At 43.5% G+C, this 24,959-nt stretch overlaps 1 protein-coding gene across 1 annotated transcript in view; it reads right to left on the reverse strand.

Moving 5' to 3' along the window:
- fbrsl1 (fibrosin-like 1) overlaps positions 1–24,959 on the reverse strand; it is a 343,354-nt gene that overhangs the window by 90,304 nt on the left and 228,091 nt on the right. The window contains exon 6 of the mRNA XM_061071798.1: positions 15,284–15,313. Within this exon, the coding sequence (XP_060927781.1) occupies positions 15,284–15,313 (30 nt within the window). The remainder of the gene's footprint in view (positions 1–15,283; positions 15,314–24,959) is intronic.

Genomic DNA, 24,959 nt, shown 5'->3' on the forward strand with positions numbered 1-24,959 from the left:
CCTCGTTCCCATCCGCGGTGTTTTTTTGAAGAAACTTTATTTACAAGCAGACTTACAAGCTACTGCCTCCGCGCACGCACGTGAGTTTTTGTTTACCAAAGCAATGGATTCGGTAAGTTATATACATTTACATTCACATTGCCTTGATGACGCGGGCCCGAATGCGCCAGAAGAAGCAGACGGGCTTCCTATTCTGTTTCCATGCAGCAAACAGACAGGTCTGTCGGCCAATAAGGTCCTTCGGTCCGAAGAATTTTATTGGTTGAAGTTTTCACTAAATATTATGAGAGTGAAATAATTGTTTGTTTTTACTCCTGGTGGGTCTGTCTTGCATTTTAGAGTGTCATTACCTTATTAATACCAATTTAACCTTATCGAAAAAAAAGTGTAAAAATGCAACAAAGGTAAGAGTCCCTTTAAGGTGCTGTTGGGCAAAGCGAAGCGAAACCTTTTCCAAAATAAGTAGGGGAGTTCACATTAGCTGAGAGAAGATGGCTGGAAGGAGAAGGAGAAGGAGAAAGCCAAGCCACTCGGTCCGACTATTATTTTTGGTGCAACTGGGCTGAATTTAACAATTTAAGATCCAGACACAATAACAAGATTACGATCAAATTTCCACTCAGAAGCAGCTATCTATTTCCAATCCACAGCAGTCACCAGCGTTGCGAGGATGAATTGGCACCACTCGGGCCTCTTAAGAAGTGGATCATTTCATCTATAAATGTGCTTATTAGAGTGACATGTTTTCAACACAACGCAATGTTGTTCTGTCTGCCTGTGATTTACCTGATTTCATTACCAGCAGGAAGCGCGAACACAACAACACTCCGAAGACCGAAGCACGGAGCAGTCACTCAGTAATGATAACGAATATTAAAAAAAACATTGCGACATATATTATTGCCAGTCAACAACAGGAGATAGATACGGGCTTTGTAACCTGATACCATGAGCGTTCCTGGCAGCAGCCACAAAAGGTGATGGCAGCGACTCAACCCCTTTGGCAGCGTCTCTGTATCATATCACACCGCCACATTCACTGTGTGCACACGCATGACTTCGCAGGCTGCCCGGCGACCCCGCGGCCTTCTCACTGATGCGGCGTGGCGCACATGGCGTTAATGCTCCGACCGGGTGTTGATTGAGCTCCCCCGAAGCCAGTGACGCATGTTGCCTTTGTTTGGCAGCCGTCCCGGTGTAAGAACTGGAGCCATATTCCGCCTGTCAGTGCCATGTGTTCGCTCTCCTCACAGCACAGCGGCTGATGCCACTCAAACCACCGCCGCCAACCCCCCCTTCCTCCAAACCCCCCTGGCATCTCTGTGGGCACCCGAGGCCTAGCAGGTCTGCGCTAATGAAGTCAAATTAATTTAATGGATGCCCATGCCGCCCCGCGTCTGCAGTGCTTGGCAGGGGGACGGTTCTAATGCTGGTCTTTGTCTGTGGTTCCAGACCTCATTGCATTTAACCTCGTATTCACCTGAACGTGAAATGTTTTTTAGAAAACGATATTAAGTTTAAGGAACAGATTTGTTTTTTCACAAGTTAAAAAACACAGGATAGCAACCAGAGATAATATCAGCCACGGGGTGATGATGAAATTCATCTTTTCTTGCTACGTTCACGTCAGAATTGCCTCCTGCGTAATGTTTTAATAGTAGAAAATAAGTAGATGAAATGCCGCAGAGCTTTGGTCAGGAGAGAAAATCCAAATGGCTGCACAGAGCGACCTCTTCGAACGCAGCACACCTTCACGTTCTCTTCTTCCTCTTCGATTTGTGGAGTAGAAGTTCTCACCTTGGAGCTGAAGATGCCTATGTCAACTTTTCTACCACCGAAAGGAACTCTTTCTAATACCACCGACTTGATAGCTGGATCACTAGAATATTGTTTATTTTTTAAATGCAATGTATGGACTTGTTACATTGCATTTGTAACAAGTCCATACATTGCATTTAAAAAATAAACAATATTCTAGTGATCCAGCTGCACTTCTTCTGTGTGTCGGGCCTGAATCTGACAAGCGTGACTCCGTCCGTTGTGCCACTGCGCCCCCCCCCCCCCCCTGCATGACTCAGACTTGATCTTCAGTGCCCGTAAAAACAAAAGTGGCAGGGAGAGTTCCACGGTTAACTTCGGAGAAAAGGCCAGGTGTGTCTACTAATTAAAGCTTGCCGAAAAGACGAAGGGAAAAATAACTGGCAAATGAACACGAATGACAGCCATCGTTAATACCTGCTTCCCGCTGCCCCCTGAGCCTAAAAATCCCCCTGTTAACTTTTATGAAGCAGCCTTTGATACAATAATTATTTTTTTTCTCTCCTGTAATCTTTCAAGCTCTGTACCTTCTCCCCTGGCTGGTGCACATCAAAGCAGGATGGTTCTGTGCATAAGGGACGGCGGAGGCAGGGTTTCTGGCTTAATTGAAGGCAGCTGGCCCCTGTGTGTGTGTGTGTGTGTGTGTGTGTGTGTGTGTGTGTTTGGGCCGGAGCTCAGCGGGCTCTCCGGGGTTCTCAGCTTTCCACATCACACACACGTTGGCCCGTGGAAAGTTCCCTCCAGAGCCCGAGTGGGCCTGCGAAGGCTTGAGGTCTGGCAGGCGCAAGCCCGTCCACAGGCATCCGAATGTTTAAATTGACTTGGAGATGCTCAAGTGGTTTCGTGAAAGAAAGATGGAATACGTTTCTCTCGGTGGGTGGGAGAGCGGCTCAGGCTCAGAGCTCACTTCCTTTATTGTCCATCATCGCTGTTACGAGCGCCGCTGACGATCCTTCCCCGAAAAAGACGAAAGGTTGTGAAACTTGGCTGCTGTCGGGCATTTTTAGGAAAATGGAGACAAAATACAGAGCCTCAAGAAATAACAAAAGCCTATGACTTCATGATTAATGTGTGTTGATTTTCCCTAAAAAAAAAAATCTCTATAAAAAAACATGAATGGTGTTCTACATTGCTGACTGGCTTCTTTGTCTGAGCAGGGAATTGAGGCTCTCTAAACATTCGTGTTGCAACCACAGCGGACCTAAGCTCCATTTAGAGCTGATGTATTCACGGCCAAAGAGGAAGCAATGCTCCTTCAGGGAAATATTATCCACAATGGCACTGATTCCTAATAGCAACAGGGAATTCTATATTTATCCCTGATTGCATATGCCTTTTGTTGTGGAGGAAAAGAAAGTCTTCATGCATTAGGGAGGCTTGAGCAGACGAGCCAAGGCCGGGACAGACACTGGTCTTGGTGCGCCAGCTCTAAACGCACACAATGTCTGTCTTGCATTTCCAGCCAGAAGAAATGTGTAAGTAATTACAGTCCAACCATGTTTATTGAATAAAAACCCACTTAGGCATTATGTTTATACACAATCAGAAACACTCAAATCTTACATCTTGCACGTACACAAAAACATTTGTGTCTTTCCTCCCCCCCTGTCTTTAAACAGACCATATGCACCCAATATGGAGTTAATTTTACTTTTATTACTCATGTGGAAAAATGTACATAGTGCTCGGATTGTTATTCAAACCAGGACCACTTCAAAACAATGGATGGTGTGCCACGCTGCCTTAGAGCAGAGTGGACACACGCTGAGAACAGGGTTCATCAGTTTACTTGCCTGTGTAACTTTGTGTCCCACAGTTAGGCCCTGGGTTACGGGTTGTGCTTTACTTGCTATTCAGAATTAGTGTTCATGAGTTGGAGTTGCATAATTGCTCTGGGCAAAAATAGATGTCCACGGTTACTCATACAAAAATGAGGTTCAGCGTTGGTATGGCATCCAATGCATTGATACCTGATCTTACATTCCATTCCAGTGGTGGTACTGCGCAATAAAGTGAAACCATTTAAATCAAGAAGACTCATCACAACCGAGTTCTCCTATTGAACCTCTTTTCAAAAGAAGCGTCCATGTTCTTCATCATCTTCTTCAACCCCTAGGCTGGAAAGTGTTGCATGCGGAGTCAATGTGTACAGTCAGATATTTTGGGCTGCACGAAAACGTCAACATCGGATTCTGTGCGTAATCTAGACATGGGATGACAACGACATTTTTTGTCACGAGGTCCATAGCCAACCCCAGTGGACTGGCGGACACCAAAACTATCTATTCACCTTCAGAGTCCATCATTTAAAACAAAGGAGTTACTTCAGAATAAAGCATGTTTTATTTTTTTAATATTAATGTTTTGTGATATAGTTATTTTGGAGGGTAGAAGCATAGATATCATATATAAAGGACAGATGTCTCGTTCGACTGAGCCGGACGTCTGCACATGGCGGCCATCTTGCTAGGGGGCATTTCGCTCACCCATAACATTGTGTTGGTAGTGGTAAATAACCATAACTTGCTCAATTTTCAACCGATTTTTAAAACGATCTGGTTTGTTATAAACGTCAGAGATGTAGTTATGACACTGCATAAATTATTCAGTTTTTTTTTTTAAATAACATAATTATTCATAAGTATGCAGTGTCATATCTACAACGTCAGAGATGTAGTTATGACACTGCATCAATTATTCATTTTTTTTTGAAAATAACATAATTATTCATAAGTATGCAGGGTCATATCTACATCTCTGACGTTTATAACAAACCAAACCGTTTAAAAATTGGTTGAAAATTGAGCAAGTTATGGTTATTTACCACTACCAACACAATGTTATGGGTGAGCGAGATGCCCCCTAGCAAGATGGCCGCCATGTGCGGACGCTCGTCTCCGTTGGCCGGCAACGCAGACGAGACATCTAGTCTTTATATATGATATCTATAGGTAGAAGATGTTATACACAGGAGGTGTTTTCTATGTTCATATTAAAAAAAGAGTAGAAAGAGAGAGTCTTTCACTAACAGCAGTACCATCAAATATATTGTGTACAGTGCAGTATTCTACACTTAGATCCAGGACCAGTCAGATGTAACGTGGCACCACACTCACACTTCTCAAATGGTCTGGTTTGATATAATCTAGACATGGGATGACAACTACATTTTTGTCACCATAGCCAACCCCAGTGGACTGGCGAACACCAAAACTATCTATTCACCTACAGAGTCCATCATTCAACACATAGAAGTGACTTCAGACTAGATCATGTTTTAAGTTTAGTGTTAATGTTTTGTGATATGGTTAATTTGGAGGGTAGATGATGTTATACACAGGAAATGTATTCTATGTTCATATTAAAAAATATAGTAGAACGAGAGTGTATTTCGCTAACAGCAGTACCATCAAATATATTGTGTCTGAAAATAATGAAATGTCCAATAATTGTCTACAGTACAGTGCAGTATTCTACAGATAGATCCAGGACCAGTCAGATGTAACGTGGCACCACACTCACACTTCTCAAATGGTCCGGTTTGATATGGCACGCCACACTTTATCTATCACTGTATCACTGAAGTGACGAGCTCTCGAGCAGAAAATTGTGCAATCGAGCATTTCACCTGACCGTCGCTGAAAACTCTCAGGTGAGAAAAACAAGTGTTCGAAGGCGGCCGCCTCTAAAAATGGATCTGGTCGAGGTGGAGGGAAAAACACATACCGAACCGTGGTGTTCATCCAGGCAACAATAACTCCCTCAATAACAATAATGGCACGCTGTTAAACATGGCTGAGTGGTGACAGGATTTTTTCTCAAAGAGTTCGCAGGGCCCTGGTGTTTCGGAGACAGATGGGCGAGGGTGTGTGTTATGGTTTTAAACAACAAAGAGACAACTATTTGTTTTATTAACAGGCCCTGCCAACACCAACAGCTTCGCAGAGAGGAGGCAGTAAGTGAAAGAAGATTACAGGGTTGATGCCATGCTATGTTTTCACACCTCCGTTCTGAGTGGCTGCTGTGGCTTTGTTTGCGGCAACCCTTCTATTTTCATCTGCCATGCCAGCATCATCGCTAACCTTTAAGAAGGAATCTGGACCGGGCTATTGTGGTGCCACATCGATGACGCCACGGCGATGCCGACTGTCCCTGCTCGGCGGCGTGACATGCATCGCTAGTGACAAGCCGTGTTTGCTGATGTCAGCCGGCTGTCTGCTGGCGGGCCCCTGCAGAAGCTCCAAGTCTTTCTCTGTCATCACGCCTCTTCTTCCCAACATGCACTGGGGCTGGGTTTCACCGCTGAACATGCCCTTACACTCTCGACCCCTCCGAGCTCGCACACACAGACCCACACAATGCAAACTGCTAAGACTGAGGGCGTCCTTCTTCACTTCAGAGACAAATCCACACATGCTCCCTGAACACCGCATCCTTGTGTGCTTAATGCACAACAGATGAACGGCCTCACGACCATGAAGAGAAAGAGGAAAAAACATTAGCCTTCCCACACAATTTGGAGCTGACCAGAAATGTTGCAAACAGCTCAATAGAAATTAAAGGGATAAATGTTTCCAGGTTCACTGTAGCAGGCAGATGTGCGGAGCATCATGAGGACACCTGATGGAAACATGTTTATTCCTGGCTCATCCAGAATGGCACAAGTGCTCATTTCTTTCTTTTAAAAAGATAATTACAACATAAACCTTGACTTTAACCTTGAAACTTACTGGAGGCCTTAAATCCGAACGTTACCAAAATTAGGAGGGAATGATTCATCTTTGAGAAGTTTCTTATTTCACTGTTGTTCTTTCTTTAACCAAAAAGGCAGAAACTGGAGTAAAAAGATGAGAAAAAGAAAGAGGGAAGGAGGGAGGGAGAGAGAGAGACAGAGACAAAAGCAAGAGGAGAAAAATGACATCTCCATATTAAGGCCTGTGTTGCCGGTGTCAGTTCTAATTTCACAGTGCCTGTGGGGAGCCCAATGCAACCAGTCAGCTCTGGTCTCGTCTCGTTCCCTCCTCCATTTTGACTCAGGGCCGACGAATCCCAAGCTGGGAGGGAAAGGAATATTACTGGCAAATTGGTTTTAGATTAAAGGAGGTGTCGAGGCATTCTGCTTTCTCAGCTCTTTCCCAGGTGCACTTAATCTAATTTCATTAAAGAGATGAGGACGGATGATCACTTGTGTCGAAACATAAAGCCCGTCCAGTTTTTCCCGTTGAACGTCGGGGTGTCAGCGGCCTGGTGGGTGGCCTGTTTGTTATTGAATATGATGAAGCTCAGAGTCCAATCTGGATCTTTCAGAGCAGCAGGGGATGTAGCAGGGGTGGGGGCACACCTACATGAATAAATATATATGGGTGGATGACATGACGCATGATTTTTCTGTAATTAAGTGAAACAACACATGGATGTGATGCATGGTACTTTGTTTTAAACTTATGATTTTGTATGAAATATCTGTTGTGTTTTGATTATATTTTAAGGTGAATACGCAAAATGTCCTGCGGTGTGACCGTAACATAGGTGAAGCATTAAACTTACATATTAACAAAATAAACCTGGAGCAGGTAATAACTGCCTTGGCATTATATTTTATATAATGACTTTATTAATATTAGGTTTTAATATGCACAAAACTAGTATATTAGTATTTACAGCAAAATAACTTTCGTAACACAAATGCTGTCCTGTGGCGTGACATGGAAAATCAGATTTTTGAAACGGCAGTTACATGGACAACTATAGGGGCCCTTGGTTTATTCCACTACCAGGAAGCCCCCCAGATGTTGGAATGTACTGTGTATGTTGAAAGGTGACTGTTAACCTCTGATTCATTTCATAAATTTTACTCTTTCTGTCAGACAATGAATGTGTCATTTTTCGAAAGTCCTGTAGTGTGACGGCTGTAGTTAAAAATTTGTTTAAAAAAAAAGTGTGTTTTTTTAAATTGAATTAAACATATTAAGGTTAAACTGTGTTATTCTTCAGTTAGCATAATAGCTAAGGTCAGTCTTGTATAGCAATGACTCACAAGGATGAAAATGTCCTGTGAAATTACAATGAAATTATACAAAAAATCCACGGAACACTAGCAGTTTAAAAAAAATTCAGCATTTGAACATTATCATTTCATAAAACTGTAATCCTCATTAGAACTTTATTAAAAAAAATACTGTTTCACCCTTATTTGTCAACTACCCATATATATGTGACAATTTTATTCTTCCTTTTCCAAGATTCAACAGAGGAGGAGCAAAGCCTGACAACGCCCGGTATTAATCGAAAGAAAGCAGGTAGTAATTAAACGAGTAAAAGAGTGGTGGTGTTAACGGTTCCATTTAAATCCTCTCAGCAGGCTTGTTTTTTCGGTTGCAGATGCACTGCCGGCTTCACAGGGCGAACCCGCCAATACATCAGCTGGGAGGATTCCACGAGCTGACGAGCCATTACCGATAAGCCGGCAGAGGCGCTCCGACGCGGTGATATGGCATTCACTCTGCACACAGCCGAGAGATAAGGGGGGAGAGGAGGAATTAATGTGTCAATCAGAGCCTGTGCGCTGCCCTGGCAGATGAGTAGACCCAAGCCATAAAAGAGCTCATAGACAGGATGTGGTAATGGTCCTCGGAGACTCCCCCCGGAGACAGATACACTCTGCTTGGCAAATATGACCCGATAGAATTAACCGACCTGGGTGTCCTCCGCTGCGGCTATCGCCATGCAGCAGTGGCGGTGGTAATGCACCTTACACGAGGCCGGCGTGTTAAGGGCTGCATGAAATACGGGCGGCTCATGGTAATGCTTCGCGCTCAGACAGACCACGACTGTATTATTTGCACAGCCGAAAGAATATAGAGGTAACTGGATGAGCCTGCGAGGACGGCAAAGTGGGGCCTAATGGAGATAGGATGACACTTCAGGAGAGTGCATGAACAAACTGAGGACAGATAAATTCCACTCTGTGTCTGTCTCTGCCTCTCCAATGAAAGAAAATGACCGTCTTGACTTGGAGTACCTCCGACATGTCAGAGGTTGACAGGTTCGGGTGGTTGATGGATGACAGGTGGAGCAGGGAGGGCTGGAAGCGGATTTTCAACAATTGTAGTAGCTGAAAAAATGCACTGAACACTTCCCGGTGTTATGAAACGGCTTGTGGGATTTTTCAAGGCGAAATACATTCTGCTAAAACCACAGTTCAAAAACAATAATGTTAAAGCAACAGTAGGTAATTTTTCACTTAGTAACTCTGGCGTCAGAGCAGCATACGTAGCACACCAACAGCCGGAGCTAACAGCTAGCTATAAGAGACAACCAATCAGGGCAGAGCCATCAGAGAAACCTAAGAGGACATGGTCACAGGAAACAAAGAAGAAACAGACCTGGTGTTGTTATTGGACAAGTAAGACTTCACTTTGCCTGTTTGCTATGTCTTGTGCTGTTCTGTTCGCTAGATATTTGGTTGTGAAAGTGTAAGTGAAGTTGTGGACTCGCTAGTTTAACCCTTTTCAAAGAGGGTTAGCAAGTTCGGACATCGCTAACTGCGTTGGCAACTTGCTTGCTGTGTTTCACCGAAATTTAAAACACTGTCATTCTTTTCATTATGTAACTTTTTATCTCAAATGTCACCACAAATAAAACTAAAATGTCTACGTTGTCAGTTAATGTGTTTTTTGGGCTTTAGAGGTTGCCAGTTTCTTCTCCATCAGCTATAATTTCAAGTATAAACCAAAAGAAGAAGATTGAGCTGCTGCCACACTTCACGCGGCTGTGGCTGAGGGGTAGAGCGGTCGTTCTCCAACCTGAAGGTCGGCGGTCCGATCCCCAGTCTGACCCATCTGCATGCCGAAGTGTCCTTGGGCAAGATGCTGAACCCTGAATGGCCCCCCCGTAGAATAACAAAGTACTGCGAATAGATGCACTGTATGAATGTGTGTGTGAATGGGTGAATGTAAAACTGTACTGTAAAGCGCTTTGAGTCGTTATCAAGACTAGAAAAGCGCTTTATAAATACAAAACCATTTACCATTTACAAGCAGTTAAACCATGAACTTTGACATCGGCTTTAATAAACATTCAAAAGACGAATAATACCGAACCAGGCTGTATATGAAATAACACGTCCTATTCACAAATAGTTGTGATATCACCATTACACAAGCATTCATATCTGTGAAGAGCTAAAGAGTTATTACCTAATTTGGGGTTTGTAAGAACATTTGAATCAACTGACAGTCACACAGGAGACATGAGGTGGCTCAAAGTATTTGAATAAAGAATAAATCATGCTCCCAGTGTTACATCACGGCCTCAGACAGACACAGTCCTTGTGTTGCAAGTGGTGAGTTCCTTCCTGAGCATCTCATTTAGCACGGCTATTTACAAACACACCAAGCGCTGCTTCAATAACAGCAGAGACAGCCCCCCGGGGGTGCAGACGATGCAAAATCAAGGCTGTTCCTCCTAGAAATGAAATCGCTTTCTGAATACTTGTCATTGTGAGACATCATGTAATCTCAGACAACAGTCGACAGGCCTCTCGAGGAGAAATGCCAACGATCAGGACGCACGCAAAAAACCCAGAATCCCATTCCCTGTTTCCTGCAGCTGAACTGGAGGTGACCCCGGGTGACCTCCGAAGAATTCTTAGTCTGACGTGTGGTGGAGACACATCGCCGCACGCCATCTCCGGCACCGCGACTCCGCTGTTGCCGCGACGACGCGTCACTTCTGTTCAAACACAGTGTAACTGATTGCACCCCGAGGGCACACCTGGAAGCAATATTCTAATTACGTTAATCTGTGAAATCCTGACAATGTGGGTGTTCAGGTGGCTGCTAATCTGATGTGAAAGGACGCTTTGTTTTCACGGGGAAGATACGGGAGGAGCTGGCACCTGGTTCGGGCGGAAAAACGCGGCAGAAAATTATCGCTGTCGAGTTCTCCCGAGTGCGGGCAATTACAAATGACAGTGTTTGTCTTCCTCCTCATGGAACCCAATCGTTCTCCCTCCCTCTCTCTCTCTCTCTCTCTCCCTCTCTCTCTCTACCTGTAGTGACGGCCTGTCAGAGCATTTCTCCACCAGTCCTCTCGTTTCCTCCGCAAATTTGATACGGATGATTCGTAACTCTCATCACCTTCGTTGTGATAATGTGTGGTTTCGGAGGAAATGAAAAAGGTCAACGCTTCAGCTTCAGCCTTTATCCAGATGTTCTTTTTTTCCGTCTCTCTCTTTCCCCGCTCGCTCCTGCCAGATAACACGTGCAGCAGTTTTTCCAAAAAAATTCCACAACAGTGAAACTTGTTTTGGAATCATGCTGTTGTTCGATCTTGTTTCCTGTCGGCCACGGACGAAAGCTTTTCTTTGTTCAATACCTCTCCTCCTGGGAGCAAAGCACTACCATTGTAACAATAAGAAAATATTAATACTTACCTCTGGGCATCTATTTTTACTTTGATAATAAGCTGTCAAACAGGGTGTTCACATTTTATTTGACTGTTGACGTGTTGCTATGTTAGGCGTGGCACTGTTTCCAATTGTTTTATCCAATGATTTGTTGTTTTGAAAGGGATTTCATATTGGCTGCTTTGTACTGCCTCTCATAATATTTCAAAATAGAGTTCTAAATTAGTTATTTAAAGGGTTTTCTGAAGTCTTGTCTGATTTTACAATCCTTGTGTGTGTTTGCATTGAGGTTTTTGTGTTCCAGTGTTTGTGTCTTGTCACATGCTGCTCTGCTGATTTGAAGATAGCAGCAAATTAAGAGGAATATTTGGGACTATACAGTATTTCTTTTATATGATAGATATGTAGTTAGCTTGTGTGAGCTTTGTTACAGACCTGTAGTCAAGCCTTGAATCAAAACAGGTTCAAGACTGAGCTTTAGAACGGAAGAGATGAGAATGGAAACTAAGAACTGAGAGCAAAGCTTGAAGAGACACAAAAAAACACTAAGTAAAGGATGTAGGAGTGAGAGTCAGTAGTTTTACACACTGTAGCTAAGGAAACAGATTCTCTGGCTGTAGCCTTGGTTACATCTTTCTTGTTAATGTTCGCACAATGGCCGTCCAGACTTTCCCAGCACTTTGATTTTCACATTTGATGAACAGGGCAGGAGATTCTCTGGTCACATGCTTTCAAAACAACAGAGAACTCTCTCAGGCCAGCGGTGTTGCAGCAGGCAGAGCAAGGACGTTATTATTAATTCCACCGCAGAGATCACGTGTTTTTGTCTCACAGCACATTGACACCGACATCGGCCTGCATCACCAAAAGCTCTTGAATCTTGGTGTCTTTCCAAGTCGACATCTTTGCAGTCTTCTAAATTTATGGCACTCTTCTTCTTTTTCAATCTGACATGTCTGTTTTCTTTATTTTTTTCCAGTTTTGCTTCCTTCGCATATTAGAAACTTCATCCACAGGCCCACTTGCTGTTGGTGAATCTCCCGCATTATCGCCTATTTTATTCTCACATGGGCTCACTCTGACATCTTATGAACTACTAGTTCTAGGAGGATGGAGGGAGAAACTCTGGAGAGCATCCGCAGCAACTGACTCGGACATTTGTTAGGACATTATCCAGAGCTCGGTTCATGTCTGAAAGCAGCTTTGGTGATTTCCTTTTCCCTTTGCATAGTATTTTGCTGCCTTGGTTTCAATGGTTTAAGTGTCATATGTACAGTATTATAAATAGTTCACTTACAGTCCACTGAGAATGTTTCCCTCGGCCTCAATGCATTGTAACATGGAATAAAATTGGGGTTAGTAACACGACCTTGGTATTTTTCATGTATTGCACATACTGCAATAACTCTTATGAACCTGTCATATATTTACAATGCAAAACTTGTGTTTGACAAGCTAAAAAAAACACTTCAGGACTTAAGTGTGTGAGAGGAGAAGGGTCTCAATAGACATCTGGCTCTTGACAGTGGGCTGTGTAATAATTGGTACAAAATTCAACAAACATCTGAAAACTTGGCAGCCACGTCTAATAGTCCACCACGTCTTGAACTATATCCCAGTCCACCCAAACAGCCAAATATAGCTGCTGCCAGGCCCCAAATATGGAGCTGTTTTACTGAAGAGAGCGAAGCTAACACCTCAACAGCAACGTCTCCGATAAACTGCCAGCGGATTGCTTGTTTTGTTTCTCTGGTGTTTCTTTAAGTTGTGTTGTTTAGTGTAAAAAGTAGCAAACTTGTACACATTAAATGTCAAATTGTATGACATTTTGTAGAAATGTTACAAGTCTCTAGCAACTAATAAAGCGGGAGGGAAAACAAAGAAACACCGCTCGAGCTTCCCTCTTGCTTTCCTTCCCTCTCTACCCCCCACGGTGATGCCAGGGCGCCGTATGGTGACTGACAGGCCCGCTACGTGTCTCCGTCGTGTCAGCTAGCTAGCGCCCTCGGTTCCTTCCCGCTTCAATGAAGAGATTAAAGCCTATTGACTTGCCAGGCTACAGTTAATGCAAATTGGGCCTGCTATCAATGTATTATTTATAGGGAAGAGCAGCAGACATTTCCACAGAACTGGGAGCTAAGCTTACAGGAGATTAGGCATGCTATCTCATTCATTTACCAGGGAGTAATTGCTAAACTGTGGAGGAATTAGGAAACGGTTCCCCGAAGGCGTTTCATCTTGTAACCAGGTGGCTGCCATCAGCCAACCACCTCCAAGCCTGTGATAAACAAACACACAGAGGTGAAACTGATAGACTGCATCTGTCCAATTGTCAAAAGCTTATTTCCTGATGACATCACGGGTAGGACATAAAACACCGTTATGCCTTTTTTTTCCTGAAGCACACGCAGGTGCTGGTGCAACCTGCAGTTCTCATTTCCCATGTCCACTGACGACTGCTGAGGAAACATTAAGATTACACTCAATCACATTTAGCCACTAAGTAAAACTAAGAAATGCTTTCAAAGCTCATAGACCTCAAAGAGTGTCTCATAAACTGATTCTCAGTCACTTCATCTCAGCCAGAACGGAAACAGCACAAGTGAGCAGCTGTCCCTTCTGGTTTCCATCTCTGATTAGGTTAAGCTTGTGGAACCGCGTTGTAAAACACTGTCTAATCAACTTTGTTTTTAACAACCGGCTGTGTTTTGTAGATTTTTACCTTCTTTTTTGTAGGGAAACAGGAACGTGTTTGAGTGACTGAAACATAATCAGCAACGCAAAGCTCTCAAATAATGAAAAATCAAATGATAACAAGGTCAAACTGGTAGATACAGTATCGCTGTTAAGTATATGATCGAAGCAAACAGATACAAGTGAGTAGCGATTCAATTAAATACACAAGCATGCACACAAGCACAGCCAAATGATCCACACGAGATCTATTACGTTTTGCATTGACCACTGGTAGTCGAGTCATCACTTTGAAGAACCAATCAGGTCAGTGAATACCAGTGGTGTATAAAGTACTTGAAAGCCATACTTGAGTAAAAGTACAGATATCTTACCTGAAAGTGACTTCGGTAAAAGTAAAAGTCACCCGTCAGAAAATGACTTGAGTAAAAGTCTTAAAGTAGCTCATATTAAAAGTACTTAAGTATCAAAAGTATCTGGTGTTGAAATGTACTTAAGTATCAAAAGTAAAAGTACAAGTACCAAAATTAAAAATGCAAAGTGCTTTTTATAGTAGTCCTATAGAGAAACAAAACAACCCAAAATGTTTCTCCTCAAGATTTATCTCAACTGACTGAAAAATTATAACAACAATATGAATATAATATAATGTATGATTTTACAAATGTTTAACCCTGGATGAGAGAGAGAGAGAGAACTGCGCCAACCTCCGCTGCTCAAGTAACGAGCCAGTTTGAGAATGTAAGAAGTAGAAAGTACAGATATTTTTGTTCCAATGTAACGAGTAAAAGTAAAAAGTCGTCAGGAAAAGAAGTACTCAAGTAAAGTACAGATATGTGAAAAATCTACTTAAGTACAGTAACAAAGTATTTCTACTTCGTTACTTCCCACCACTGGTGAATACACACTTTTCAAACTAAATCGGCACCAACAGCGGTTCCAAACTTCTCCGTTTTAGGTGCTCGAAACCACTGGGGTGTTTTAAAACTGTGTGGATGTAGCCTGCAGCTCAGTTTGTTGCATCTGCTGCGATCAAGGCAGATTCAAGACATATTCACACATAAAATGCTCCAAAAATAATAGGTGGCATGTTGCTTTATCTTTTTTATGCTGCAAAACAAAAAACTAACACTGAAAAACCAGGTTTCTACCTGTACCACCTTCTCCTTGTCACTTTCTTTCTCTGGAAGATGCAAATGATCAGGACGGCAAGAGTGTCTTTTTTACCACTCGTCTGTTTTTACCTGCTAACGGCGCACTATGACTGTCTTTTGTCCTTTATTCGAGAGCTCAAATTTGTTATTCATAATTCTCAGCCACTTCATGTGGTGGGTGAATAAACACAGGAAAAAGCAGCCTTACCTTGTCGTCAATGTCACTCCCGCTGTCACACTGTAAAAGAAACAGAGACAGGAAATATAAGGAATTATTCATTTGCCCCCCCCACTGCCACACACAAACACACACACACACACACACAGTAGCTCATAATCAGTGCAGATGTTATTTTTGTGTGCAACCTCTCATTCACTGACAGCTTTCAGCGCAAACGGCAAAGGATGAAGAGGGAAAGGAGAGTGTGGTAGTCTAAGAGAGTTTTTCAAGTTTTTCAAAAGCAGCACACAGCCGCTCTGAATGCCATTCTGGTCTTTCTGTGGCAATTCAATGCTGCAGATTTACAAAAGACTAGAAAACGAATAATACCATACACTGGATTTATTATAAAGAGCCTGTTCAATGACTTTGTATTCAGCTGGAGCTTGTCATTTAGCCTTTTGAGGGTGCTTTAAAATTGGACGATGGTAACTCAAGGACACTGAGTGCTTAGTCTATTTGAATACTCAACACGGTGCCTATTAAGAGTGGTATTTCAAACCCGCCTTGTGACAAACTAGTCTTTAATTTGTATGTCAGACTTCTGCAGGGATAAAGGAACCAGATAATAAGAGAGGTTGTATGCTGAAATATGCCTAGTCTGGCTCGGTCAAAGGTCAAATCACCCAGACATACAAGAGCGATCAGGCTCAAAATATCTTGAGAGGAGGTTCATCTTTTAGAAAAAGAGAATAAAGTCAGACCTTGCAACTAACAAACAGACGATGGGAACACTGCAGATACCGAGGGCCACAGCCTTTCAGAAATCTCTTTTTAGAGAACAATAGAAAGAAAATGATTAGACTCACACACATACGGGAAATTACATTCACTACGTCTAAAAGAATGTGTGAAATCAAGGTAAAATCAATAACACTGCAGGCCTGGAGTTCTTGATTGACTTTGTTAGTCTTTATGAATAAAGGTGAAAATTATATTTTTACATTTGCTGCACACATCTCTGCATTCCTTCACTTAAATCCGACTCATGACATCTTTGCTTCCGTTTCTCGCACTGCCCTCGGCTGGTAACTCCCCCCTCCCCCCCCCCCCCGCGAGACAGTAGTTGGTGAAGTTGTGGAAACAGGAGTGGACCAAATGCAGGCCGGTTCCCTCTGGACCTCCCAGCAGGATGCATGAGTTGCAGAACAATTCAAGCGAAGAGCCACATAGAGAGGGAGAGGCCCCTGGTGAAAAAACTGCCTTCAATCTGTCAATTAAGTCCCTGTGGCAACATATTTAAGTGGACCCTCTTTATTTTGTTTGACTCCCTTTCAGAGCTGGGCACAATGAAAAAGGAGCTGGGTCAATGGAGGCATAGCGGCCCTTTTGTTGCAAGTGCGGTGGGTCCAAATGTATAATTAAGTAACGAGAGTAATCAGTGCAAGGGCTCAGTGGCCAAGTTCTCTCAGGAGGGAAGAGTGGATTGGGGGGGGGGGGCTTCGATGCACAATGATTCGTCCCATTCCGAAGAGACAAGGGATACAGCAGGAGTCCTCCGTGGCAAAAAACGTCTGAGTAAAAACGCCCTGACTCGACCCCTTAGGGGGGGGGTTTGTTGTTGTGTTTGCATCTCTATCTGCAGAATAATAAGAAGAAATGTCTAAGCTCCCACTGTTCACACTGAAGCAGTCTTACACCAGACAGAGAACAAGAATATGCACCTGTCATTGGAAGAATACTTTCGAAAAGATGCTTGATATTTAAGGCTTTCTACTGGCTCAAGAAACTGTTGTTAAAGCTGCTTTCAGACGTGCACTGAAGTCCGGATTATCTCCTGAAAACATCCCGGGAGGATGGATGTGACAACGCAGATGTGTGAGTCAGTTGCTGCAGACATTGTTTAGAGTTTCCAGCTCCAAGGTAAAAAATCAGAGTGATAATGTCCGAGTGAGCCCATGTGGCCTCACTGCAGGAGATTCTCCAGCGGATTCACCGCAAGTGAAAGATAGAAAGAGCCAGGGTCAATAAACTCAACATAAAAATGCCTGAATTCTGCAGTGGTATTCATACATTATGTCCTGCTGCATTCTTGATTTCCAGAACAGTATGAAAATTGCATTTTGCATGTGTGAATATTATGAAATGTGTGGTTATGTAAAAAAATGTTAGAAATACCATACAAAACTATTAAAAAGTGTTTTCTTAATCAAATATCTATGCAAAAAAAATCAAATATCTAAATATCTGGCCCATAATAGATTGACGACAAATAATACTAAAATGAGGAAATAAAATTCTCCCAAGTAAATACCCACATGCACTCGTAATGGAAAATTAGAAATGTCGGCCACGCAACATGTCTCTTTTCTTCTGGGGAATGTTTGCAAACCCTAATTTCTGGGATTTCGCTTGTCAAAAGACCTTCATTACAGAGTGCAGGGCATTAAGAAGAGAAAGTGGCTTAGGCGTCTTGTCAATCAATTCCCCATTCACGCTGCAAAGCCTGGACAAATTAATTGTCAGCCATTTCTATAGTGCTTGTTAGGGCCACATCACAACCTGTAATCACCACCCATTTCTTCCTTTACCACTCTGGCATTTTATCTGAAAGGAATCACAATCAAAATAATGTTTCTCTCCATCTGGATCCATCTTCAAAATGACAAAAAAAAGGGAAAATTGATCCAATCTCCCACTTCGCCCAGCCCCCCAGGAAACTGGTGTAAATGTATTGTTAGCATGCGGCTGAACGGATGACAGCGATTCACAGCGGTCGGGAGCTCCTCTCTATTACCAGGGACGAGTTTAAACCCCAGGTGATGGGAGATGAACAACTGGCTCGCTCTATTCCCCGGGTGCAAGCTTGGCCTTGTTGTTGTTGCAGTAACCATGACACAAGAGATGAGGCCTCACAAGACTGGGGCTGGCGAGGAGGAAAAATAATATCAAAAGAGCACAGCATGGTGCTTATCCTTTTTACAAGAAGCATAGACTGCAGCGGAGCATAAAGAGGAATACTAGCTACGGCTCAGACAGAGAGAGACACAGCCCAGCAGGGGGGAGAGAGGCAGGTGGAAAGGGGGGAACAAAACAACAGAAAGAAAAGGCAGGGGGGGGGTGCTATAGAGATGAGGGGATGGATGGATGTAAAGGGTGTTAGAGCAGGTTTTGTCAGTACTGTACGTGACGGCTCTGTTGGGCTGTCACACTTGGTTGAGTCAAAGAAAGGAATACAATGAAGCTATGGAAGTACGAGATTGGAAGAGTGCACGGGTGTTAGAGGAGGACCACGTCACTTAGCACTAGGGTTGCAAAATTCCGGGAATATTCAAAGTGGGAAACTTTCCATGGGAATTACAGGAATTAACGGGAATATACAGGAATTAACGGGAATAAACTGGAAATGTTGTGGGTAATTTATACTAACTGTATTTACCTTGTCATATACAGACATAAATATAAACATTTTGTTGTGTCATAGGCTGATTTGAGCCCTGAGGAAACTTTGGGCACTTGACTATACGCTTCTGCATCGTTGTGTCATTCTTAACATTGGTCTTTGCACAGTATTTGCAAATGTACACAGCCTTTCCTTCTACATTGGATGGGGTGAAATGTCTCCACACATGAGATAGTGCACGTGGCATTGTTCTGCAGAATAAGATGAGAAAAAAGTTTGTAAAAAAACACTAATGCAATGCCAGAGATATAAATAGTTAGCCAAACAATTGGAATTGTCTGTAAATATATTTTACAATTGATGGATAAATTAATGGAAATAGGCTAGATGAACAGATGAACAATCCTCAATCAGAATGCTAATATATTTTCCCCAGTAATATCATGGAAACTTACCTGACTAGTCCTGCACACTACAGCAGGCCTCAATAGCCCTGCTGTAGAGTGAAGGATGCTGGGAGTTATCTGTGCATGTGATGGAAGAATGCACAGTGGAGGGTTGAAATTCAACGTGTAGCTTGTGCTGCATTCCATACATCTTTAAAATAGAGTTTTGAATTATGTTTTTATTGCTCAGTGTTTCATTTGCGTAGTTTTTTTTTCTTCCAAAATTCCCAAACTGTCCGCCCCTTTGCAACCCTGTGAATATGTTCACCAGGGTGAAGGCTCTCAGCAAGCCGGCACAAGAAAACCAAGTTGTGAAAATCAAACCCCCAAACCGAAGCCTCCCTACACAGCACGCCCGGTGGTCAGGGGGGACATTGTTAAAATCGTAGCGATCCGCTCTCACTAAGCAGCCTGACAGCAGCCAGGCCCCTGGTGGTTAGTTTCTCTCATAGATGTTCACAAACCCCCAAAAAAATAAAAAACTGCCTGGGCTCTTCGGAGGCAGGGAGCAAGCAGAAACATCTGCACCTGGCAACCGCCAGCTAGGAAGTGTAACAGGGGACCAGCTTCAGCGAATGGCTCCACAGCCCTCCCTCCTGGCCCCCCCCACCACCTTCTCTCCCATCCCTCCTCCCCACAGCCAGCACATCAGACAGATGCGTTTGACATTTACATAGCTTTCAACACTTCAGAGACCGAGAGATTTATTCCAGCGGCGGTCCTGGCAGGAGCTGGGCCTCGACCTGGGCTGGCCCCCCCGACAACCCGGTAGCTCAGCCCTGAAATGAGGGAGGGCTGAGCAGTGAGGAGGGAAAAAACACAGTGGGAGGTGGGAGGGAGGAATGGATGTCTCGATTCCTCCTGGATATTTTCTCTGGCAGATTCTGATGGACGTGCAAAGGGGGAAGGCGATAAGCGCCGTGCATCCCGGAGCACGTTAAAACGCCTGGCCAAATTAATCACACAGTTCCACTTGTCACACGCCGAGGACAGTCTGCCACCAGTTCTCCGGGAGAGATAGTGAGAGAGGCCGAGGAGGAACTCGCCCAGCTACGCAAACGCTGGCTGGGCATCAACGGATGTCTGTATGAATACTGATCTCCAGTGGTGGAAAGTAATGTAGTAGAAATTCTTCGTTACTGTACTTAAGTAGATTTTTCACATATCTGTAGTTTACTTGAGTATTTATTTTCCTGACGACTTTTTACTTTTACTCGTTACATTTGAGCACAAATATCTGTACTTTCTACTTCTTACATTCTCAAAACTGGCTCGTTACTTGAGCAGCGGAGGTTGGCGCAGCAAGCTTCTACGCAGGGCACACCTCTCTCGTGTTTGCTGTCGAGAGGTTGGTCTATCCCTCCGCAGGTTCACCTTCAGAAATCTTGTTACGACTTTTACTTTCTCTAGAATAGGATAAGAGATAGTGTCTTATTTTGTGTGCCTAGATCTGGTTTCCCTTTGCTGAGTTATCATAAGGGGCATTGTGTATCACTCCTGCTACTGATGAGAGGTCCATGTTTAGTGATATTTACAGAATGTTTTAGTGGTTATACTGTGGTTTATTAATGTTCTTGGGCAGACACAAGAGGCACTTGTTTATAGTTGATTCTTTGTTGTCTCTAGAAGTTCAGATGCACTGGTCCATAACTATTTCAACCTCAGCATCTAGGGTTCAAAATTGGTAAAATTATTCATTATATACATTATATGCATATCGTTGTTGTAATTTTTCAGTCAGTTGAGATAAATCTTGAGGAGAAACATTTTGGGTTGTTTTGCGTCTGTATAGGCCTACTATAAAAAGCACTTTGCAATTTTAAATTTGGTACTTGTACTTTTACTTTTGATACTTAAGTACATTTCAACACCAGATACTTTTGATACTTAAGTACTTTTAATATGAGCTACTTTAAGACTTTTACTCAAGTCATTTTCTGACAGGTGACTTTTACTTTTACCGAAGTCACTTTCAGGTAAGATATCTGTACTTTTACTCAAGAATGGCTTTCAAGTACTTTGTACACCACTGCTGATCTCCAACCTGTACTTGCTGCAAGAGGAGTAAAAAGAAGCATGTCACTCGCAGCTCCTTCTCAAAATAAACTATGAAAATGAATAAGATGAGAAAAAATATTTGTATATTAAATTTGCGTTTTGACAATACAATTTGAGAAAGAAGATTATAATCAAAGTCATTCTAAATTGTGTAATCACCAGATTTTAATGTAATGTTTTGGATATAGCTACGTCACCAGGATATATGAAACAAATTGCTTCGTACGAGTGACTTATTGCCCTTTACGGAAATGTTATAAGTGAGAGAAAATAAAAAACACCATGAAGAATTTAAAATTGGCCACAAAAAAAACGTGAGACTGCAGCTTCTTTACTTAATCCCTTGTCCAAGCGCATATGGTGTCGGACCGATAATGCAAAAACGTCCTGGTGAGCAGGGAGAAATGGCTTCAGTTTAGAAGACATCCCTTGGGGGACGTAGACTGAGATACCCCCGATGGTAAGGGAGAAAGCACTGACAGCCCCAGATCTCCTGGTGAGAGAGCAAACAGAGGGGGTAATGGTCCATTTAGATAGTCGAGGACCAAAGCGGTGTCAGCTACAAGTGGAACAACACCAATTTCCTCCTCCAATTTCCCTCCTGCAGAGGCTGGGATGAGGTGCACGGCCGTAAGTGCTGAGGCCACTCTGATGGGGCGTGGAGGCGGAGCTTCAGGTCCACGGAGGGACCTCCTGTCTGGTCCTGGAACATCAGAAGGATATCTGAAGTTTTCTTTGGCCTCGTGGTGAAAACTGAAGCCTTGCCTTAACTTCAGCTTTCCTAATATTGTCATGTTCTGTCATTTCAGTTTGTTTATTTCAGTCTCTAAGTGTTTTGTGTTTTAGTAAATCTCTGTTGTGTGTGTTCTAGTTGTTCTCATGTCTGCACACTCTGTTTCTGTTTCCTGTCTTATTTCGTAGTCTCTGTTCCTTGTGTGTTTTTTCCGTCTTTACTTCCTATCTTTGATTGTCAGCCCTGCCCTCATGTGTTACACCTAGGGTTGCAAAGGGGGGGAAAGTTTCCGATAAATTTCCGGAAAGTTTCTGGAAAGTTTCCATGGGAAGTTTAGCTCGGGAATTTTGGGAATTTTGAAAAAAAACTACCACTACCAGGTAAGTCAATAATATTACTGGGGAAAATGTATTAGAATGCTGATTGAGGATTGTTCATCTGTTCATCTAGCCTATTTCCATTCATTTATCCATCAATTGTAAAATATGTTCACAGACGATTCCAATTGGTTGGCTAACTATTTATATCTCTGGCATTGCATTAGTGTTTTTTTACAAACTTTTTTCTCATCTTATTCTACAGAACAATGCCACGTGCACTCTCTCATGTGTGGAGACATTTCACCCCATCCAATGTAGAAGGAAAGGCTGTGTACATTTGCAAATACTGTGCAAAGACCAATGTTAAGAATGACACAACGATGAAGAAGCATATAGTCAAGTGCCCAAAGTTTCCTCAGGGCTCAAATCAGCCTATGACAAAACAAAATGTTTATATTTATGTCTGTATATGACAAGGTAAATACAGTTAGTATAAATTACCAACAACATTTCCAGTTTATTCCCGTTAATTCCCGAATATTTCCGTTAATTCCCATGGAAAGTTTCCAACTTTGAATATTCCCGGAATTTTGCAACCCTAGTTACACTTGTGTTCAATTGCTCCTGCCTTCCCTGTGTATTTAAGCCTGTGTGTTGTAACCTCTGTGGGATGGTTTGTTCTTCTCCCCTCCTGTCTTCCATGGTGCTGTCCAGATCTCCAGAGCTTCTTCATCTTTGAATCCCTGCGTAAGCTTTGTTGTGTTTTGTTTTTTTTCCAGTTTGTTACCTGTTAATGTTTTGTTTTGTTAAAAGGAACCTCTTCACCTTTGAATCCGTGCGTCAGCCTTGTTGTTTTTTTCCCCTTTAGTTTTCATGTTTGTTTGTTAGTTAAAGAGCTTCTTTAATTAAAATACCTTTTATTTTAAAATCTCTGCATTTGGGTCCATCTCCGTCATCTAAACCGTAACAAATATATCAATTAGGTAGATGGTTGGTTGCGTCCTCTCATGTTTTCATCCTTTACCGGAACAAACTTCAGAAGTCATGAGTAACAAAGGCTGAGGAGGCGGAGTGTGTTTGTACATGTGCTTACACGTGTGCACCAGGGTTGGAATCGAAATTGCCACATAAAGAAATAAATATACTGTGGACATAACTGGGGCAAAGAGCCTTTGGAGTAAGAGTGGTGTGGCTGTATTAATAAAAGGGTTTACATGACTTACATGTCACCACTGCATATGACTCTCTCAACCACACCGAGAAAAAAGTGATTGCTCTTGACCCCACTGGCCGTGTCTGAAAGCACCACCTAGCAAAGTGATTTGATCACAGGAACAAATCTATACAGCCATTTGACCCCTGACCTGCCCAGCAGGCAGCATGGGAAGTCAGCTGATTACCCTGGGTCAGCCCAGGAGCTCTGGATTAGGAAAGTATTGATCTCAGTGAAGATGTGGGTTCTAGAGGGAATGAGATTGAGAGAAAAAGCTCTGCCGGGGTAGAAATGATATCGACCAGTAGAGGAGAAGCCGAGACAGGAGACGCACGTAAAACCATATTTGAGCTCGGGACCTCGGAGGCTGTTCAAACAGAGAGACGGCTTCGGCAAAAGCTCCCATTGAAAGAGGACAGAGAGAGAGAGAAGGAGAGGGAAGGAGGATTGGAGAAGACAAGCTCAGAGAAACGCTCTTCGCATTATCCAGACCCAGAGGCCTCTGGTTCAGGGCTGACACACTTCAGGGGGAGAGTCAGCAGGGGCCATGTAAATCAAGCCGGGGTGAGGAAAGATATGGTCCTGACTCGGGGCCAAGCTAAGCAGAATTTAACATTACCCAGAGTCCATGTAAACAGCACTGGGACCTGGCAGGGCTCTGTTTCACTTCCATGCAAAGTATGTGGCGAGGTCGAAGAGGAGGAAGGTGGGGGAGGGGGGGAGGAGGTCCTCGGACAGATTGATGGTGATAGCGTCGGAGGGTAAACTTGAAGAGCTGTCCCCCCCCTTCTTCACTAAATCAAAGGACCGCCTTGTCCTTTTCCAACGAGAAATCCCTCACCCTTTGCCTTCAGCACTCGCCTGGGGTGGGGGGGTGGGGGGGACAGAGCCGGGGGGGGGGGGGCTGCCGGGGCGATCCTCGGAGGAGTCGGAGCGAGGGGGAACAACACAGACAGTAATGGCAGATGTACGAGGGGAGAGGGAGCATTTATTCAGCTCAGAGAGAGAGAGAGGAAAACTGGAAGGAAAAACCTGAAGGGACGGGGAATACACAACTGTGTTATGAATATAGTCATGGAAGAAAAATGGAGACAGAGGTAAGAGAGAATGAGAGAGAGAGAGAGAGAGAGAAACAAACCCCTCCACTGATTTATTCTCACATCTCTCTTTTATGAGACTCCCTTCAGCTTCATCTTGTCCCTGTTGACCGTGTGACTGCAGCCGGCTCGCTCTCTTGCCTTCAGAGACGAGCACACACACACACAAACACACACACACACACAATGTACACACACACACACATACACACACAACCCTCAGCACCTCCCAGTGTTCTGACACGGCCCCGGGCCCAGTGTGGCTGAGCTGCAGCAGCAGCAGACGACACTGGGCATTGGAAATTTAAGTCGAAGGCGTAGGAGAAATTAGGCGAGGAGGCGAGGAAATGGGATGTTGACTTGAAGTGGCCCCGGGGGGGTGGGGGGCTGGGGGGGCCGAGAGTCTCCTCCCTGTGCAGCTCGGCTGGCTGCCTGACAGTTTGATGGAGCGAGC

The sequence above is a fragment of the Limanda limanda genome, chromosome 5 (assembly GCF_963576545.1).
Source record: "Limanda limanda chromosome 5, fLimLim1.1, whole genome shotgun sequence".
Classification (NCBI taxonomy): domain Eukaryota; kingdom Metazoa; phylum Chordata; class Actinopteri; order Pleuronectiformes; family Pleuronectidae; genus Limanda; species Limanda limanda.